This window comes from Opisthocomus hoazin, chromosome 18 (assembly GCF_030867145.1).
Source record: "Opisthocomus hoazin isolate bOpiHoa1 chromosome 18, bOpiHoa1.hap1, whole genome shotgun sequence".
Lineage (NCBI taxonomy): Eukaryota > Metazoa > Chordata > Aves > Opisthocomiformes > Opisthocomidae > Opisthocomus > Opisthocomus hoazin.
Window position 1 is genome coordinate 18,816,366 of NC_134431.1, and position 19,187 is coordinate 18,835,552.

The following is a 19,187-nucleotide window of genomic DNA, read 5'->3' on the forward strand; positions in this document are numbered from 1 at the left end:
GTGAAGGGGTGATCAAGCTCAGATGAGATTGAAGTTTACAAATAAACTCTATTTTACCTTAGCGTTGTGGTGGGATTTCTTACCTTGTAAGACTCTGTTTGGGCCTCTTGGTGGTCTTCGCAAGAAAGCGAACTCCAAAGGGCTGCGTGAGGGGGGGAAGGGGTTGGGGTACACCTGGTGCTGGTGGCTGCCCCTGCTGCCTGCTGTGCTGCTCTGGTGCGGCTTCCAACGGGGGGAAACTTGGAACTCACGCATCCAGGTAGGACAAACTGTTTCTGGTTTGGGGGTTATGGCAAACATTTCCCTCCGTTTCCTCTGAATTCGGGTACTGTTGGAGAAGCGTTCCTAGAGTGTGTGGCCTTCTGCTCAGATTTTCTTTTGGGTGGAGAAGAGAGGGAGTTGAGACTCTGGTGTCAGTCTCCAGCCAAGGGCTGTGGTGAGAGGTACAGTTGTTGTCCTTGACAAAGTGCATCAAGCAATTATCGTTAGTGTTTAACTCCCAGTGTGAGAGACGCAAGAGGCAGGAGTTCCCCAGAGCGCTGAATTCAAAGATGAACTTTTCTTGTACCTGAGGGTGAGGTTTCTGTAGGAATTCCCCTAAAAAGCGCAATGCTCATGGGCGGTCGTTGCAGCGCAGGAGCTGCAGGCAGCGAGTGTTTCACAGGGGTGTGACTGAACTTCAGCGCCTCAAAGAGCACCGGCCTCAAACTTGGGTTAAAAGAGAGGAAAAGTCAGCCCCACTGAAACTACACTGGAGGACTCTTAAAAAAAATAAAAATTAATGTAAAGGTGTTGGTAGCTGAGGAGCTGGAGAACAAGGGGGTTTGAGGAAGCGCGTTGGTGCTACTGGAGGAGTGACCCTGTGGCGGTGTGGACTTTACAACATGGCCAGCTAAGAGCCAAGGCTCTTTTTTGCTGAAGTTTCACTTTTCCTTCCTCTCTCTCTGGAGGATCTTTCTGTGGCTGTGGCAGATCCAGGCCTGAAAGGTTGACCCGGCGGTACGGGATGGCTTCAGCTGCATTTCTCTGCCGACGGCCCCACGTCGCTGAGCTGGGGGTGATGGAGCGAGGGGGGCTGTCGGCAGCAAGAGCCTGGCCAAAAGCTGCTTGTCCCGGCTGGCTGGGGCAGCGCTGCTGATGTACAATTTCCAGGAATGACCGGAGCGAGAGGAACTCGCAAGCATCCTCATCCTGACGATGGAGATCTGTGTGGATCCGACCAGAGGAGTGCAGGTTTTCCCTCAGCCTGCCTTCACCTTGTTCCGTGGTCCTGCCACGTCCCTCTCCAGCAGATCCTCGGGACTGCGGTCAGGGAAACCTCTGCCACGGCCTCAAGTGCCAGCTCCCGGGAGCCGGCAGCGCCGGGGCGGCAGGAGCAGCCGCTATTTCTGGCTGGGCGGAGGAAAGCCTGCCCGCTGATGAGCTGCGGAGGAATGCGAAGGCAAGCGAGACGACCAGGCTGCTGAGCTGGAGCAGACAGCGATCCCTGAAGGATGGAGCAACTGGATTTCCGCGACGGCCCTACATGGCCTCTGCTTCAGCCCCAGGAAGGGTTCGTATGCCTGACGGCTCGTCAGGTTTTTTCCCGACGGTATCATTGGGTCTAATAAAAGACATTACCTCTTCCTGCAAGCACGGCCTCTTATATTCCTCATACACTGCAGACTTGGTCAAACAGAGCCTGGGGCTGCCGTGCCCCGCGCGGGCAGCGGGCGTTCGGCAGAGCTCTCGACCCGCCCAGCAGATCCTCGCAGCCGGGCACCTGCTCGGGGTAACCTGCCCCTGTGATTAGGAGGGAAGCGGTGACACAGCAGAAAAACCGCTCCGGTGCAGAAAGCGTGTGAAATCGGGCGTCCCCGAGGAGCTGGGTGGTGGGGAGGATGGGGTTCAGCTCGGGCTTCGGCAGCAGGTGATTTTTTTTCCCCGTCCCAGCAAAGCAGAAGTGAGAGAATTAAGTTACAGGGCTGGAGCAGGAGACTGGGGTTTGAGAGTGCTGTCTCAGCACCCGCTTTTAGCGGTGGGCTAGGCTGGCAGGCGGATGTAAAATCTCTAACCCTGCCGCGTGGGTTTTGCAAAGACATTCTTGTATTGCAGAACGCAGAACTCATCACCCTGAGGAACATGACTGGGCAGCAAGTGAGGCTGGAAGGAGAGGAGACCAAGGAGAGCGGGAGCTGGGTACACAAATCTTCCTCTGATGCATTTCTGAGTTGATTTGCTGAACTTGGACTAGAGCTGGAGCTGAAAGGCAGTCAATGTTTTTCTGGGCTTTTCTGTTGAAGGATAGCTGAGAATTGTGAGATGGTGAACGAGATGCTTGTGAAAAGGCTTGAGGATGCTCTCAAAACCACAGCTCTGGTTCTCTGCTGGGACACCTTGTTGGCTGCCAGCGTGGCCTGGCCTGAAGCTGGCCAGGACAACCTGCCCATGGGCAGGTCCCGGTGCTTGGGACCCGCGCTCGGTGCTCCCTGGTGCTGCTGCTGGCAGCCGCGCTGCTGCCCTCGAGCTGCTGCGTGGCTCGGGAAGCTCTTTTGACGATGTTGGGATTTCTCCTCGTCTTTCCCCATCACCTCGATGGGACCCGTCATGACATGACGGCGGCTCCTCCGGGGAAGTCCTGGGTGCTGATGGAAGCAGTTAAGCTGCCGGCCGCGTGCCCGGGTTGGTCCCCAGCGGGACGGCCAGGCTGGCTGGCCGGGGTTACAGCGGCATGGCCGGGATTCAGGTGGGGATGTTGTTCTCGCCCGCCCCGCCGCTCGATTTAGACGGGGTGTAGGGTTTCCTGGAGCACGGGCAGGGCTTGGCTGCACGGAGCCCCCCGTACCCGTGAAGAGCAGAAAGGTTAAAGTGTGCTGCCGCAGTTGTGACAACCGCGTAGCTAGGGAACCGGCGTGCTTGACGCTTTGCCAGAGCTCCCCGGGACAGGCTGTTTTCCAGCTGCAGCCGCCGTAGGCTCTGGCTTCAGTTCCTGAATGGGAAGGAAAAAAAAAAAAACCCACCCCAGCTTGAGGAGCCTTGGTGGTGGCTGGTTTGCTGCTGTGCTCTGCAGAGACCTGGAGCTCCGTGCCGCTCCCGGGGGGGTGGGATTTTGAACCAGGGTATCCAAAGTCCTGGTGTGCAGCAGCTGTTGCCCTTCATTACTCCCACCCTTTCTTGCGAGGGGGCTGTTTCCAGCCTCTTTCCAATGAATTTTGTCTTGTAGCAGTGCCAGCCCTGGGGACACCATTTCCACGGCACCGTGGTGCCCGCTCTCAGAGCTTCACTTCCTCACCTCGTCCCAAGGCTTCATGCCCGGCCACCAGCCCTGTCTCTCCCGTCAGTCTGTAAGATTACAGGCGCCCAGGACAGCAGGCCAGCGCTCCTGCCCTCCTCGGAGAGTTTTATCCCAGCTTCCACGGCACCCACCGCTCCGAAGGGACCACGGCTGCGGCGCGTGGGCTCCTGCTCCCCTGCCTGGTGGGAGGACGGGCGCCTTCCCCCGGGGCTTGCCGGGAGGGTGCGGAGCCGCAGGCTGTCGGAGCGGCGGCAGCACGTGCCTCGAGTGACATCGGTGGCCTCCAGGTGCCTGGCAGCCCTCGGCCCGAGGAGGGGAGAGGCAATTCCAAACTGTACGTTGGCGATGACAGTCGGTGGGCAGAGGCCCCGCTGCCCGAGGCACGACGTCTGGCCAGTGCCTCCTGCCAGCGTGCCCTGCGGAGGCTGAGCTGGGGGCATTCCCGCTCGCCACGGGAGCGGTGGCTGTGCTGGGAACGGGTGGCACGGGTGGCACCGTCCCCGAGAGCCGTGGATGCCGGTGGTTCTCCAACCTCTGCACAGAATCTCAGAATCCCAGCATGGCAGGGGTTGGCAGGGACCTCTGGGGGTCACCCAGCCCAATCCCCTGCCCAAGCAGGGTCACCCAGAGCAGGGGGCACAGCACCGCGGCCAGGCGGGGCTGGAATATCTCCAGAGAAGGAGACTCCACAGCCTCCCTGGGCAGCCTGGGCCAGGGCTCCGGCACCCTCAGAGGGAAGAAGTTCTTCCTCGGGTTCAGCTGGAGCTTCCTCTGCTCCAGTTTGTGCCCGTTGCCCCTTGTCCTGTCGCTGGGCACCACTGGAAAGAGTCTGGCCCCGTCCTCCTGACCCCCACCCTGCAGATATTTAGAGGCATTTCGAAGGTGCCCTCTCAGCCTTCTCTTCTCCAGGCTGAACAAGCCCAGCTCCCTCAGCCTCTCCTCGGAGGAGAGATGCTCCCGTCCCCTCCTCATCCTCGCGGCCCTCCGCTGGACTCTCTCCAGTAGCTCCTCCTCTTTCTTGAACTGGGGAGCCCAGCACTGGACCCAGCACTGCAGATGGGGCCTCCCCAGGGCAGAGCAGAGGGGCAGGAGACCCTCCCTCGCCCTGCTGCCCACACTCCTCTTGACAACTGCATCGACGCTGCCCGTTGGAGCCGTGTGCCCGCTCCTGCGCAATCCCTATTGGTTCTCATCCCGTTCCACGTCCTGCCTCTGATCTCGGGACGAGGGAGGCTCTCCAGCACAGAGCTGCTGGGATGAACTGGGCTCTGGAGGAGGCAGCTCCAGCCCTGGGTTTTGCTTTCTGCTTAGCTTACACCTCGCCTGCGGGCTGCCTGCGAAGGACTCAGGGGAAGGGTCCCAGGCCGGGGCGGCGATCGGGGCGAGCCATGGCAGCACCAGCTCCCTCCCCAGCCCCTGCCCGAGGCCCGGGCAGTGTCTGTGCCAGTCTTGGGCTGCTGCCCACGCCAGGGGAGCACCGTTTGTTTTTCCCCTTGCAGGCAGGACAGCAGCACCGCTGGGAGAGGGCACAGCCCTGTCCCCACCCCGGCTCATCTCCCTCTCAACGCCGCGTGTGAACCCCAGCTCCTCTGGCAAAGCCTGGCCCCAGCCCGTGGTGCAGAGCGGCTGGCGGCTCGCTGGGAGCTGGGATTTGGCAACGTGGAGCGGAACGGTCCCTTCCCCAGCCTGGATGCCACTGTGTCCTCCTGGGATGCTGCTGCTGCCTGCGTTGGTGGCCTCGGCGTGGCCAAGGCTGGAGGAGCCCGTGGCACCCAGACCCAGGCAGAGCCCAGCTCCTCCAGCAAGCACCAGCACTGGCCCCTGCCCCGTCCTGCCCCGACCCCCGGCAGCCTCTGCCATCGCGCTTGCCCTGCCCACGAGCTGCTCTCGCTGCTCGATCTCCTGTCACGGAGCTGCAGCCGCCCCTGTCCCCCCCAGAGCCGCACCGGCTGCGGGCGAGGGACCAAGCCCTTCCTCCTCCGCCCCGCGCTGCCGGCCCTGCTGCCCTGAGATGATAAATGGGTGTTCTGGGTTTTTAATAGTCGATGTTATTGGAGTAGTTTTGCCTGGCAGCGTGGGCCGGGGCTGGGTCTGGTTACTGGGGGTTCCTCCTGCAACCCCCCCCAGCAGCCACCCGCCCTTGGTGAGCAAGGCTTTCCTCACCTTGACCTTCAAACTTTCAAAGGCTGGGGGAATGAAGCACAAAGCCCTCGTGAACCCATCGCCTTCAGCCCCTCAGCCGCAGCCCTCGCGTGGCCGTGCCCTCGCCAAGCTCCGTTTGTGGGCTCTGCAGCCCCCCGTGCCCTCCGCCCAGGGGTTTTCCATGCCCGGGTTCAGCCCTGTGCAGTCCCTGAGGCCGTGCCCGGGGGTGCAGCCCCCCAGCAGCACCCGCTGCACCTTCAGCCGGGGCTGGTGATGCCCGTTGCAGCTCCCGTGCACAGCCTGACCCCTCCAGCAGCCCCCAGCCCCTTTGTTTCTTTCCCCGATCCTCAAAACGCTTCATTTCGCAAGAAAAGAGAGACTTTCAGCCGCTTCCTGGAGGAGGCTGCAGCCGCCGGCCGGTGCCGCTTCCCAATTCTGCTCCAGGGACCGGCAGCGGTGCCTGGGGCCGGCCGTGCCACGGCGTGGTCGCGGAGGACGGGGGCCTTGGGAGCTGCTCCCCAAGGGCTGGCACTGGTGGGCAGAGTCAGTCACAGCTCAGTGGCACGGGGGGGCTGGCAGTGTCACCGCCTGCTGCTGGCCAACGTCCCTGTGGGGTGGCTGGTGGCCGCCTCGTGTCACCCATGGGCACCTTGGAAGCACTGGGCCACTTAGGCTGTGTCCAGCCTGGCCAGGCCACCCCCGGGGGGACATTTCTGGGGTGCTGCTGTTGATCATGAGCCAGCAGCGTGCCCTGGGTGCCCAGAAGGCCAATGGCATCCTGGGGAGCATCAGGAGGAGTGTGGGCAGCAGGGCGAGGGAGGTTCTCCTCCCCCTCTGCTCTGCCCTGGGGAGGCCCCATCTGCAGTGCTGGGTCCAGTGCTGGGCTCCCCAGGTCAAGAAAGATGAGGAGCTACTGGAGAGAGTCCAGCGGAGGGCTGCGAGGATGAGGAGGGGACTGGAACATCTCTGCTGCGAGGAGAGGCTGAGGGAGCTGGGCTTGTTCAGCCTGGAGAAGAGAAGGCTGCGAGGGGACCTTAGAAATGCCCATAAATATCTGCAGGGTGGGTGTCAGGAGGATGGGGCCAGACTCTTTCCAGTGGTGCCCAGCGACAGGACAAGGGGCAACGGGCACAAACTGGAGCAGAGGAAGCTCCAGCTGAACCCGAGGAAGAACTTCTTCCCTCTGAGGGTGCCGGAGCCCTGGCCCAGGCTGCCCAGGGAGGCTGTGGAGTCTCCTTCTCTGGAGATATTCCAGCCCCGCCTGGCCGCGGTGCTGTGCCCCCTGCTCTGGGTGACCCTGCTTGGGCAGGGGGCTGGGCTGGGTGACCCCAGAGGTCCCCTCCAGCCCCTTCCATGCTGGGATCCTGGGATTCCGCGCTGCGCCCGGTGCCGGGGCAGGTGTCTCCGTCCCTGTCCCCTGCACCAGGCCTGCGCGTCCCCAGCGCCGGGGACAGGGCAGAGTGGCGTGTCCTTGGAACGGGCTCCAGCAGCGACAGGTGCTGGCACAGGCGAAGCGGGACGGCTCCCGCCGCTGTAAGGGATCCTCCTCTGCCCGCACTAATCCGGCTCCGTTACACCCGGGGTAGAAGAGGCTGCTCCCCCCGGGCGCTGCCGCAGTGCCGATGCCACCCTCCTGACCGCCCGCCGCACCGCGACCCAGGTAAAGGGGCCGGGGGGGGTCCCCGTGGCCGCCCCATCGGGGCACGGCGGTTGGGGGGGCCCGGGAGAGAGGAGCCCCCAGCCCCGGGACAAACGCCTCCATCACGGCGGGGTCCCGGTGCCGAGCTGCCGTGCGTGGGACCCCTCGGCTGGGGACTGCTCTGCTCCAGTGCCCCTCCCAGTAAGACCAGTAAGCAGCTCTCCTGCTACTGGGACGGCCGCCGGTGGCTTTATTCCGGGGCTGGGGACATCCCGGCCTGTGGACAGTTGCGGGGGGTGGGGGGCAGAGCCGGGATTTGGGGGTCGGTCGCTGGGCTGGAGGGGACCGGGTGGCAGCTCGTGGTGGCAGCCCGAGCGGGCACCCCCGGGTCCCCTCGGCGGGACGGGCAGCGCCGGGGTCTCCGCGGGGGCTCTGCGCGGGCAGCAGCGGGGCCGAGCCGGGGGGTGCTCACCCCGCCCGATCACCTGCCTGGGGCCGGGGTCACCGCCTCCCACCCCGCCATGGTGGGGGTCCATCCCATCCCACCCCCCTTAAACCCCGCGGCGCGACAGGCGCCGGCGCCGGGCCACCGATCCGTCACCGGGCCGCGGCGGGATGGCGAGAGGCCCCGGGGGGGCCCCCGGCTCGGTGCCACCGGGGGTGGGGGGGGGGTTTGCCCGCAGCTCACCCCGCTTCTGCGGGAACGGAGCCGCCGCCCCAGCCCCTCCCCGGGGCGTCGGGTCTGGGGAGCCCTCAACGCCCGCCTTCCCTCCTGCAGGAGCCGCGCCGACCCGGGAGCACCGCACCGCACCGCAGCCCCTCCCGCCCGGAGCGTCCCCATGGAGCAGGGCGGCGGGGACCCCCCCGAGACCCCCCCCACCGCAGACGGCGGCGCGGCCCGGCCGGAGCCCGCGACCCCCGGGGCTGCCCAGCCCGGAGCCGGGGACCCAGCGCCCGCGGAGGGGCCGGGGCCGGGGTCTGCTGCCGTCGGGGCGCGGGGCCGAGGGGAGGGCGAGCCCGGGCAGGCCCCGGCTGCGGGGGGGGCCGGAGGAGGGCAGGCAGCACCCCCGGGGGAGGCGACCCCCGCCGCTCCGGAGCCCCGGGCCGCAGGGCAGGGAGAGCCCGGCGAGCGGAAGGGCCCGGCTGCCGTCGGGGCTGGGGCTGGAGGGGGGAAAGAAGGGCAGGACGGGCCCGGCGAGCAGAAGGCTCCGGCTGCGGGGGAGCCCGGCGAGGGGAAGGGCCCGGCTGCAGCAGCGGCTCGGGACGGGGGGAAGGATGAGGCCGGGAATGGGGGGTCAGAGGCTGGGGGGGGTGGGAAAGCAGAGCCCACGGAGGAGAAGGCTCCGGCTGCAGCAGGGGCTGAAGGAGGGAAGGCAAAGCCCGCGGAGGGGACGGCTGCAGCTGCAGCACGGGCTGGGGACGGAGGCAAAGCAGAGCCTGCGAGGGAGAAACCCGCGGCTGCTGCGAAGGAGAAGGCCCCAGGGGCTGCAGAAGCGCAGGATGGAGGGAAGAAAGCTGCAAAGGCAGAGAAAACCCCGGCTGATAAAAAGCCGGCAAAGGAGAAGGCTCCGGCTGCTGCAAAGGCTCAGGATGGGGGGGACAAAGTGACAAAGGCAGAGAAAGCCCCAGCTGCGAAGAAGTCTCAAGACAGGGGCAAAGAGGAGCCTGCGAAGGAGAAAGCCGCAGCTCCTGAGAAGGAGAAAACCACAGCTCCTGTGAAGGAGAAAACCACAGCTCCTGAGAAGGGGAAAGCTGCAGCTCCTGCGAAGGAGAAAACCACAGCTCCTGAGAAGGGGAAAGCTGCAGCTCCTGCGAAGGAGAAAACCACAGCTCCTGAGAAGGAGAAAACCACAGCTTCTGAGAAGGGGAAAGCTGCAGCTCCTGCGAAGGAGAAAACCACAGCTCCTGCCAAGGAGAAGACCCCGGCCGCTGCCAAGGCTCCGGGTGGAGAGAAGGCAGCAGCAAAGGCAGAGAAAACCCTGGCTACAAAAAAGCCCCAAGACGGAAGCAAAGAGCAGCGTGCGAAGGAGACGGCCCCGGCCGCCGCGAAGGCGCAGGACGGCGGGAAGGAAGCGGCGAAGGGGGAAAAGCCCCCGGACGCGTCGAAGGCTGAGGATGGGGGCAGAGAGGAGCCTGCCAAGGAGAAGACCCCGGCCGCTGCCAAGCCCCAGGACGGGGGGCAGAAGGCCGCGAAGGTGGCAGCCCCCGCGGCGGCGGCAGAGCCTGGGGACGGGGGCAAGGAGCCCGCGAAGGCTCGGGGCGAAGGGGGACAAGCGGCAAAGGTGGAGGAAGAGGATGAGCAGCAGCAGGCGAGGGGTCCCGAGCCCCCGCGCCCCGCTCTGCTGCAGAGCCTGAGCTGCCCGGCCGCCTGCCAAAGGTACCCCTGGGCCGGGGTCCCCTCCCCTCGCCGCTCCCCGAGGAGCCCGGGGTCCCACCGGGCAGAGCTGGGCACCGGGCTCGGGGTGGGGGGCTGCTGCCTGGGGTCTGCTCACGCCTGGTCCTGCTCGCAGGGATGAGCAGCCCTGGGCCGCGGCGATGGAGGCGATACCGGAGGAGAGCGCGGCGGCCGAGCCCGGAGGGGGTCCGGCAGAGCCTGGCCCCGTCCCCCCAGCCCCCGGGGACCCGCAGCCCCCCGGCCCCGCGGGGACCCCTGGCACCCCACGGGAGAGGACGTTGCCGGGCCCCGCGGAGCAGCCCCCCTCGACGGAGGCCGAGCCGCCCCCCAGCCCCTACCTCACCCCCGATTTTGGGAAGGAAGACCCCTTCGAGATCCTGGGTAAGGCGCTGGGGTGCCTGCCCGGTCCCCGCACCCCGGGACCCCCGGAGGGGCCGCACCCCGGGGGGCTCCGGGCTCCCGTTTGGCCGCAAGCCGAGCTGGAGGGGCCGCGACCCCCCCCCCACCGGGGGCCGCCCGGGTGGGAGGGGGCAGGGGACAGCCCCGGGGGGGCTGGGGGCATCCCGTCGGGGCCGGGGCTGCGCCCAGCTCCGGGTAGGGGGGGCCGGGACTGGGTGGGCGTCACGCGTGGGGGGGGTCCTGGGAGGGCGAGCGGGGCTTGCGGGGGGGCGGGGGGGAGGTGAGCAGGGGAGGGTGACACGCAGCTGCGTGGCCTGGAGAGGGCGAGCGCGACACGCGGGATGGGGGGAGCGGGGTGGGGGCCGCGGGTGGGAGCCGCGGGTGGGAGCCGTGCTGCGGGTGGGTGCTGTGCAGGGGGGTGGGAGCTGTGCAGCAGAGTGGGTGCCATGGGTGGGTGCCGTGGGTGGGAGCCATGCTGCGGGGTGGGAGCCGTGCCACGGGTGGGTGCTTCGCAGGGACTGGGTCCCGCACCACGGGTGGGTGCCGTGCAGGGAGTGGGTGCCATGCAGGGGGGTGGGAGCTGTGCCACGGGTGGGTGCTTTGCAGGGACTGGGTCCCTTGCCGCGGGTGGGTGCCGTGCAGGGAGTGGGTGCCATGCAGGGGGGGTGGGAGCTGTGCCGTGGGGTGGGGTGGGTGCCGTGCCGTGGACTGGGTGCCCTGGGCAGGACGATGCTGCACACAGCGGCGGGGGACCCGTCGGGGGTTGCTGCGTCCCCAGGTGCAGCGGGCACCCAGGACCCCCTCATTCGGCACCCGGCCACGTCCAGCACCCACGGGCTCAGCTGGGCTGTGCCAGCCTTCACCCTGCACCGGGGCTCGTCCCAGCCTGGGGCACCCCGGGGTGCCCAGCAGCGGGGTCCCCCGCCCGGGCAGCTCCCCTGCTGACCCCAGCCCCGCTCTCCGGGCAGACGATGTCCCTCCGCCGCCGGCGCCCTTCGCGCACCGCATCGTCACCCTGCGCTCTGCCAGCGTCAGCTCCCAGTTCAGCCTCAGCTCCAAGGACATCCTGGGAGGGTGAGGAGGGGTCCGGGGAGGGTGCGGGACGCCCGGCTTTCCCCTGGCGCTGCCCCGAGCTGCGGTCCTGGCTCCATGGAACTTCCCCGGCCTCGCTGGGTTGGTGCCTCGCGCAGGGTGGGTGCGGAGGGGAGCGTGGGGCAGCACCTCGGAGCGGTCTGGGGGTCCCCAGCAGCCTGGGCAGCTGACGGCGTTGGGGTCTCTCCCCAGGGGCAAGTTCGGCGAGGTCCACACGTGCACGGAGAAGCAGACGGGGCTCAAGCTGGCGGCCAAAGTGATCCGGAAGCAGGGTGCCAAGGACAAGGTCTGACCGGTGCCGGGGCACGGGGGTCCTCCTGGCCGTGGGAGCCAGGGAGCCAGGGGCTAGGGGTGATGGCAGATGCTGGAGGGTGATGGCAGAGGCTGGGGGGTGACAGTAGAGTCCAGGGGTGATGGCAGGGGCCAGGGGTGGCAGCAGGGGCTGGGGGTGACGGCAGAGGCTGTGGCGTGACAGCAGGGGCTGGGGGGTGATGGCAAGGGCTGGGGGTGATGGCAGGGGCTGGGGGTGATGGCAGGGGCTGGGGGTGACAGCAGGGGCTGGGGGATGATGGCAGGGGCTGTGGAGTGACAGTAGAGTCCAGGGATGATGGCAGGGGCCGGGGGTGGCAGCACAGCTGGGGGTGACAGCAGAGGCTGAGGGGTGATGGCAGGGGCTAGGGGTGATGGCAGATGCTGGAGGGTGATGGCAGAGGCTGGGGGGTGACAGTAGAGTCCAGGGGTGATGGCAGGGGCCAGGGGTGGCAGCAGGGGCTGGGGGTGATGGCAGAGGCTGGGGGTGACGGCAGGGGCTGGGGGTGATGGCAGGGGCTGGGGGTGACAGCAGGGGCTGGGGGATGATGGCAGGGGCTGTGGAGTGACAGTAGAGTCCAGGGATGATGGCAGGGGCTGGAGGTGACGACACCACCAGCGAGTGGCATGGCCGGGGTGGTGGGCGGCAGTGGCGTGCCCGGCGTGTCCCCCGTGCTGTGACACAGCCTGTCCCCGTGCCGGCGGCTCGGCGAGGGCTGACACCCCGCACCACCGCGGGGCTCCTCCCGCAGGAGATGGTGCTGCTGGAGATCGACGTGATGAACCAGCTGAACCACCGCAACCTCATCCAGCTCTACGACGCCATTGAGACGCCGCGGGAGATCATCCTCTTCATGGAGTTGTGAGTGCCGGGGCAGTGCTCCGTGGGGCCCGATGCCTGGGTGACGGGCACCGTCATGGGGGATGCTCTGGAGATGGAGCAGAGGTGCTGGTCCCTGACCGAGCAGGGGGGTTTGGCCCCGTGGAACGTCCCTCACCTCGCCCGTTCCCTCTCAGGCACCCCCTCATCTCACGTTGGGCTCAGAGGCAGCCTCAGGCTCTGCCTGGCCGGGGCAGCATCTCCTTCCATGGCGGCTGCGTTGAGGGTGGGGGTGACCCAACTCCTTCCCACACTTCCCTTCCCCCCTGCCCAATTGCTCCAGAGAGCCTGGGGCTGTTCTGCTCTGCGAACCCCCGGAGAGCTGGGGTGTCCTGGGGTAAAATCCCCCATCCCTGCCTTGGGGGGGGTGTATCGAACCCCAGCGTGCATGCAGCCCACACACCAGCATCCCCATGGTGGGACTGGGCCAGGGTCAGGGTCCCTGGGGTGGTCGGGGGGGCTCTGCAGCAGGGTGGCGCGGGGCGGAGAGCCCTGGGTGAGCCCACGGTCCGTCCCCGCGCAGCGTGGAGGGCGGCGAGCTCTTCGAGCGGATCATCGACGACGACTACCACCTGACGGAGGTGGACTGCATGGTGTTCGTCCGGCAGATCTGCGAGGGCATCCGCTTCATGCACCACATGCGCGTCCTCCACCTCGACCTCAAGGTGCGGGGCCGGGGGTGACGGCAGGGGCCGGGGGTGATGGCAGGGGCTGGGGGTGGCAGCAGGGGCTGGGGGTGACAGCAGGGGCTGGGGGTGATGGCAGGGGCTGGGGGTGGCAGCAGGGGGTGGGGGGGTGATGGCAGGGGGTGGAGGGTGATGGCAGGGGCTGGGGGTGATGGCAGGGGGTGGGGGGCTGATGGCAGGGGGTGGGGGTGACGGCAGGGGGTGGGGGTGATGGCAGGGGGTGGGGGTGATGGCAGGGGCTGGGGGTGGCAGCAGGGGCTGGGGGGGTGATGGCAGGGGGTGTAGGGTGATGGCAGGGGCTGGGGGTGATGGCAGGGGCTGGGGGTGCTGGCAGGGGCTGGGGGGTGATGGCAGAGGCTGGGGGTGGCAGCAGGGGCTGGGGGTGATGGCAGGGGCTGGGCGGGTGATGGCAGGGGCTGGGGGGGTGACAGCAGGGGCTGGGGGTGGCAGCAGGGGCTGGGGGGGTGATGGCAGGGGCTGGGGGGGTGATGGCAGGGGGTGGGGGGTGATGGTAGGGAGTGGAGAGTGATGGCAGGGACTGGGGGGTGATGGCAGAGGCTGTGGGGTGATGGCAGGGACTGGGGGGTGATGGCAGGGGCTGGGGGGTGATGGCAAGGGCTGGGGGTGACAGCAGGGGCTAGGGGTGATGGCAGGGGCTGGGGGTGACAGCAGGGGCTGGGGGATGATGGCAGGGGCTGTGGAGTGACAGTAGAGTCCAGGGATGATGGCAGGGGCCGGGGGGTGGCAGCAGGGGCTGGGGGTGATGGCAGAGGCTGGGGGTGACGGCAGGGGCTGGGGGGTGACGGCAGGGGCCGGGGGTGGCAGCAGGGGCTGTGGCGTGACAGCAGAGTCCAGGGGTGATGGATGGCAGGGGCTGCAGGGTGGTGGCAGGGCTTGGGGGTGACGGCAGGGGCTGGGGGTGATGGCAGAGGCTGGGGGTGATGGCAGAGGCTGGGGGATGACAGCAGGGGCCAGGGGTGACAGCAGGGGCTGCGGTGTGAGGGCAGGGGCCAGGGGTGATGGCAGTGCCTGGCTGCTGCTCGTGGCGATGGAGGAGGCTGGGGCGCGGGGGGCAGCGGGTGTCTGCTGCCACCGAAGTGGGGAGCACTGGGTGCTGGCCCCAGCCATGCCGTGCCCACGAGGGCAGCGTGTCCCTGCCACCGGCCAGCCGTGGGAGGGATGGCTGTGGGTCAGTGTCGCTCTGGCGTGGGTCAGCTGCGGGACAGACCCATGGGCTGCCAGCCCCGCGCGCTGGGGACGTCCCCTCTCGGTGGTGGGGCAAGGGTCTCCCTGTCCCCACAGCCTGAGAACATCCTCTGCGTCGCTGCCACCGGGCACATGGTGAAGATCATCGACTTTGGGCTGGCTCGAAGGTGCCATCTCCCCCCCTCGGCTCCATCCCCCCTCCCCGTTCCCCTCCCACCCTTTGGCCCCACGTGCCCTCGGGGTGCTGGGAGCCCCAGGACCCGCTCTGGGCTGTGGCTTTGGCCCCAGCTCTGGCCCCATCTCTCCCTGGCTGGCGTGGGGGGAGAAGGGCAGTGGTATGGGGGAGCAGCCTGTGCCCCCCCTGCTGACCCCCTCCCCCGGCCGCAGGTACAACCCCCAGGAGAAGCTGAAGGTGAACTTCGGCACCCCTGAGTTCCTCTCCCCCGAGGTGGTCAACTACGAGCAGGTCTCCTACTCCACGGACATGTGGAGCATGGGCGTCATCACCTACATGCTGTACGTCGGGGCTGGGCGGGGGGCTGCCAGGCAGACCCCCCCCCCCGGGCACGGAACCATCCCGAGGCACCCAGCTGCTGGGTGGGCTGGTGGAGGGTGCTGGACGGGGCGGTGGGCAGGTGGGGCTGGGGGGCAGCGAGTGGGGCTGGGGGTGTCTGGGGGGTGTCTGTGCCCACTCTTGCGGGCAGGGGAAGGCTCAGCCCGGCTGCGGGCAGGAGCGCGGCGCGGTCCCCGCAGCCGCACGCCGTGTCCCGTCTCAGGGCTGCCCTGCCTCGCTCCCCGGGGCAGCCCCAGCCTCGCTGGCTCTGTTCTGGAGGTGCCGCAGCCCGAGGGCACCCGGCTCCTGACCCCCCCACACCCCCAGGCTCAGCGGCCTCTCCCCCTTCTTGGGTGACAACGACACCGAGACGCTCAACAACGTCCTGGCTGCCAACTGGTACTTCGACGAGGAGACCTTCGAGAGCGTCTCCGAGGAGGCCAAGGACTTCGTCTCCAACCTCATCATCAAGCAGAAGGGGTGCGAGGCCGGCAGCGGCGGTGGGGGTCCCGGGGTGGGCGTCCCCAGAGCTGCGTGCCCAGCCCCTGGGGCACCACGCGCTGCCCTCTGCACCGGGACCAGCAGCGTCCCCTGATGTCCTCTGCCACGTCAGCCCCGTGGAGCCCCGCCATGCCACCGGCTGTCCCCGGCAGAGCGCCGGGTCTGGCCAGGGTCACCGGCCCCAAGCTGGACCGCTCGGGGTCCTGCCCAGCCCCACCGGGCCCTGGGCACATCCCTGCGGCCGGTCCCTCCAGGTTTTGGGGGTTCTGGGGCTCTTGGGTGGCTGGAGAAGGGGGTGGCTGGGGGAGCGGGGGTCGGCGGGGGTGACCCGGGCTCCTCTCGCCCCCAGCGCCCGGATGAGTGCCGGCCAGTGCCTGCAGCACCCCTGGCTCAATAATCTGGCAGAAAAGGCCAAGCGCTGCAACCGCCGGCTCAAGTCCCAGGTGCTGCTCAAGAAATACGTCATGCGCCGGCGCTGGAAGGTGCGGGGGGGCTGGCACGGGGAGGGGGGTCCGCGCCGGCTGGGGCAGCTGGGGGGGCTGGCGGATGGTGACTGGGGCAGAGGATGGCTTGGTCTCACTGTGCTGCTGGGGCACGAGGGCTGGAGGAAGGTTCCCCAGCACCAGGGTCCTTGCATGGGTGCCCCCAAGGTGGGGCCCCCCTCAAGCCTTCATGGTGGTCTCCCCTGAGCCGACCCCAAGAGCACATTTTAGGGGCAGAGAGTAGGGGGTGATCCCCAACATCAGCCTCCCGCGTCCCCCTGCCCTGCGCTCCCCTCGCACGCAGCCCGGCCGCACGGGTGCCCGGGTGGGTGCCCCCTCCCCAGCCCGGCTCCTCACCCATGCCGGGAGCGGGCTCTGGCTCAGCCTCCGGAGCCGCAGCCCTCGCGGTAGGGTGAGCGTCGCTCCTCTTCCCCCCTTACAGAAAAACTTCATCGGGGTGTGTGCCGCCAACCGCTTCAAGAAGATCACCAGCTCGGGGTCGCTGACGGAGCTGGGCGTCTGAGCGGGGGCTCCCCGGGGAGCCCGAGCCACGCGAGGGTCGAGGCCAGCGAGGAACCGCTTCAGAGGCTCCCACGCCAGTCTTGCTTCTGGGTGGCAGTGGGACCTCGCCGGGGTCGGCCCCTGCCCGCTTCCCATCGCGGGGACCGGGGGCTGGAGCCGTGCAGCCCCCTCCCCGCCCGTGCTGCTGCCGGATGGCTGCGCTGGACCCCGCGCCCCTGCTCCGTGCCACCGCCACCGCCGGTGCTGCTCTGCTGCACCCTGCCCTGGCACCCAGCGGCTGCGGGACTGCTCGGGGGCCGGGACCCCGCCGGGCTCCTCGCCCGCACCCACCGCTGCGGAGCCGCTCTGCCGAGCTCGTCCCACCCCGGGTGGCATGGCTGTGCCGGGGACCCGCTGCTGGGGACGCCGGCACCACCCTCCGAGGCTCCCGGGGCTCCAGCCCTCGCCATTCCCATCCGGCCAACGCTCCCATCTGGATTCCCTCGACGGCGAGGGCTCCGGACCGCTGGTTTCCAGCCTCCTCCTTGGCCCGGCTGCGCGACGCTCGACCCGCAGCACCTCCGCTCCGCTCGCGTGGAGGAGAGCGGCCGGCCTGGCGGGACCCCCTGCTTGCCGCTGCCTCGGACCCACGACTCGCACGCTCCGCCTGTAAATGCCGCAGCGCTGCCCTTCCTTCGCCGACGCCGGGCCCCGAGCTGCCCCATCGCCCTTCCAGGCACTGCGGCCGAGCTGGGGGGATGCCGGAGGGCAGGTGGACCCCCCGCCATGGCGTTTTGGCCCCGGAGCCGGGGGCCGCGGTGGCTGCTCCGCGCTGGCCAGGCGTGCGGGAGCGGAGCTGGCGCCGAGCTGCTGCTCGCACAGGAAGGGCGGAAGCGGCGAGCACGCTTCCAGCAGCATCCCCAGCTGGGAGCCAGCGAGGGAAGAAGGAGGCTTTGTGTTCCTCCTGCCCTCCCTGCCCTTCGGCTCTGCCAGCGGGGGGAAAACACAACCTCTGCCTCACCCGGCCCCGCCGGACCGGGATGAGCGAGGCGTCGTAATGCGGAGCAGCTGGACCCCCCGCCCCGGCGAGCATCGCCCCGGCCCCGACCACCAACGCACAGGAACTGCTGCGGCCGCCAGCTCCCCCCGCCGCGTGCGGGGCCCCCCGAGACCGGCCGGGATGGGGGGGATGGGTGCTGCCCCCGCCACCCCCCGACCCCCTGCCCCTCTGCCTGCGCCCCTCGGGGTCCCCGGGCTTTGCCGCTTCCAGCCCTGCCTGCTGCAGGAGTGGATGGGGGGCTGGCGGGGGGGTCCCAGGCTCCCCCCGCTCTTCGCTTGGGCTTTCGCCATGGCTGAGCACCCCTGAGCCAGGGCTGTGTGTTTGCTCCGGGGCCGCCCGTGCCCTCTGCACCCGCTGGGAGAACCCTGGGGAGAGAGGGGGGAGGCAGCGGCCCCCAGCCCCACCGGCTGCCGCAGGTGAAGGGGCTTCGGGCTGCTCCCCCCCGGGCAGGGGACACGGCTCGGAGGCCCCTGCCCAGCGCCAGAGCCCTGCCCGGCTCTCGCCTTCTTGTAAATAAATGTACAGGTCTGCCCGCCGCCCGCGCCTGCCCGGCTTCCCTGGGCTCGGGGGGCTGCTCCCGGCCCCCTCCCTCGCCCACTGCTCCCGCCCGCGGTCCGAGGGCTGCGGGAAGCGGTGTCGTGTCCTGGGGTGGAGGGGACGGAGAGGGGCCCCGGCTGTGCTGGGGATGGGGACCACCAGCTCGTGGTACTGGGGAGGGGGTCTGGTGTCGGCACCCCTGAACACCTCTGAGCACCCCAGGGTGCTGGGGGACGGGGGGGATGCGTGGGTGGGCAGGCAGCCGGGGGGGGGTCACGGCTTCAGCATCTGCCCAGGTTGGGTGGGATGCCCAGGCGAGGGTTGGCGGGGGGCTGGTGCCCCCCTGCCCGCTGAGGCTGCCACCGGCCCCGAAGCGGTTAAGGCTGCCCGGGCGCGGACGCGGGCTCCCGCCGCGGGCGTCCGTCCCAGCCCGGCCGCTTCCTTGGGCCGGTTCCTGCCGGTGACCACCCCGCCGGCCTGGAAGCCAGCGCGGCCCCATCTGCTTTGAGTTACGCTCCGCGGCGGTGACGTCTCCTTCCTGCCTGGCCCCAGAGCCGCGCGTCGCCCCGGCCCTGGCCTCGGCCCCGGGGGCTGCAGGGCCCCGCCGTGGGGTGACCCGTGGGGGTCCTGGCATGGCCGTCACCCCCGGGCACCCCCAGCTCCCCGAGCCACCGGGCCATTGGTTCCCAGAGGTGGCTGCGGCATCGGGATGCTCAGTGCAGGGTGGGGGACCCCCACCCCACAGCCCCGTTTGGCTTCCCCAGCCCCCTCGTCTCCCACCATGGGACCCCACGGGGGCACCCATCATCGCACCTCTGTTGGGGACGAGCAGCCGCGGCCCCATCCCGTGCTCCCGGCCGAGGGGCAGGATGGGGCTCGGCGCCCCGAGGAGGGGGTCTCACCCTGCCGGGGCTGATGGCTGCGGTGACGGGGCTGGTTCTGGTCCAGCGTGGGCCATGGCAGCCAGTGCCACCCCACATCGGGGGGTCCTCGTCACCCCCACGGCAGAGCATCCGTCCCCTGGGCGCTGGCACACAGCAGCACCCCACACCTGCCTGCAGCCCGTCCCCACGGCACCCACGCTCCCTGCGTGGGCGAGGGTCCCGCAGGGGGGGAGGGGAGCGGGCAGACCCCCCGCACCGGCACCCGGCAGCCGCAGCAGGTTCGCCCCGTGGCCGGTGCAGCCCGGACCCCGGCCACGGCACGGCCCATGCTGGGAGCGGGCGAGCGGGCGGGGGGCCAGGCCACCCACTGCGGGCTGGCGGCGAGCCGGGGAGGGGGCCGGGCAGGGACAGCAGCGGCCCCGCAGCCGGGTGGGGTGGGCGCGGGGAAGGGGGGCACTGGGTGGGCGGCCGGCCATGGTCTGCACACGCAGGGCGGTGCAGGCAGCCAGGCTAAGGGGGACGGGGGTCTCCATCCCTGGGGGCTGCAGCTCGGGTGGGCGCTGGGATGCACCAGGTGATGCCACGCTAGAATGGGGGTCTCCATCCCTGGGGGCTGTGACTCTGAGGGGTGCTGGGATGCGCCAGCC

At 69.1% G+C, this 19,187-nt stretch overlaps 1 protein-coding gene across 1 annotated transcript; it reads left to right on the forward strand.

Moving 5' to 3' along the window:
- The first annotated feature begins 6,940 nt into the window (after positions 1 to 6,940).
- Positions 6,941 to 17,655, forward strand: MYLK2 (myosin light chain kinase 2). The gene is made up of 12 exons (XM_075438338.1): positions 6,941 to 7,076; positions 7,834 to 9,432; positions 9,566 to 9,831; positions 10,818 to 10,923; positions 11,134 to 11,227; positions 12,003 to 12,112; positions 12,654 to 12,795; positions 14,119 to 14,189; positions 14,410 to 14,538; positions 14,903 to 15,055; positions 15,426 to 15,558; positions 16,001 to 17,655. The coding sequence occupies exons 2-12, from the start codon at positions 7,895 to 7,897 to the stop codon at positions 16,079 to 16,081; spliced, it is 2,823 nt and encodes a 940-aa protein (XP_075294453.1). The 5' UTR covers positions 6,941 to 7,076; positions 7,834 to 7,894; the 3' UTR covers positions 16,082 to 17,655.
- The last annotated feature ends 1,532 nt before the right edge of the window (positions 17,656 to 19,187 follow it).

Coding starts and splice junctions, on each gene's coding strand:
- MYLK2 (XM_075438338.1), top strand. CDS start 7,895: ATGGAGCAGGGCGGCGGGGACCCCCCCGAGACCCCCCCCACCGCAGAC. Junction 10,924..11,133: donor TCCAAGGACATCCTGGGAGG/GTGAGGAGGGGT, acceptor GTCTCTCCCCAG/GGGCAAGTTCGGCGAGGTCC. Junction 14,539..14,902: donor GGCGTCATCACCTACATGCT/GTACGTCGGGGC, acceptor CCACACCCCCAG/GCTCAGCGGCCTCTCCCCCT.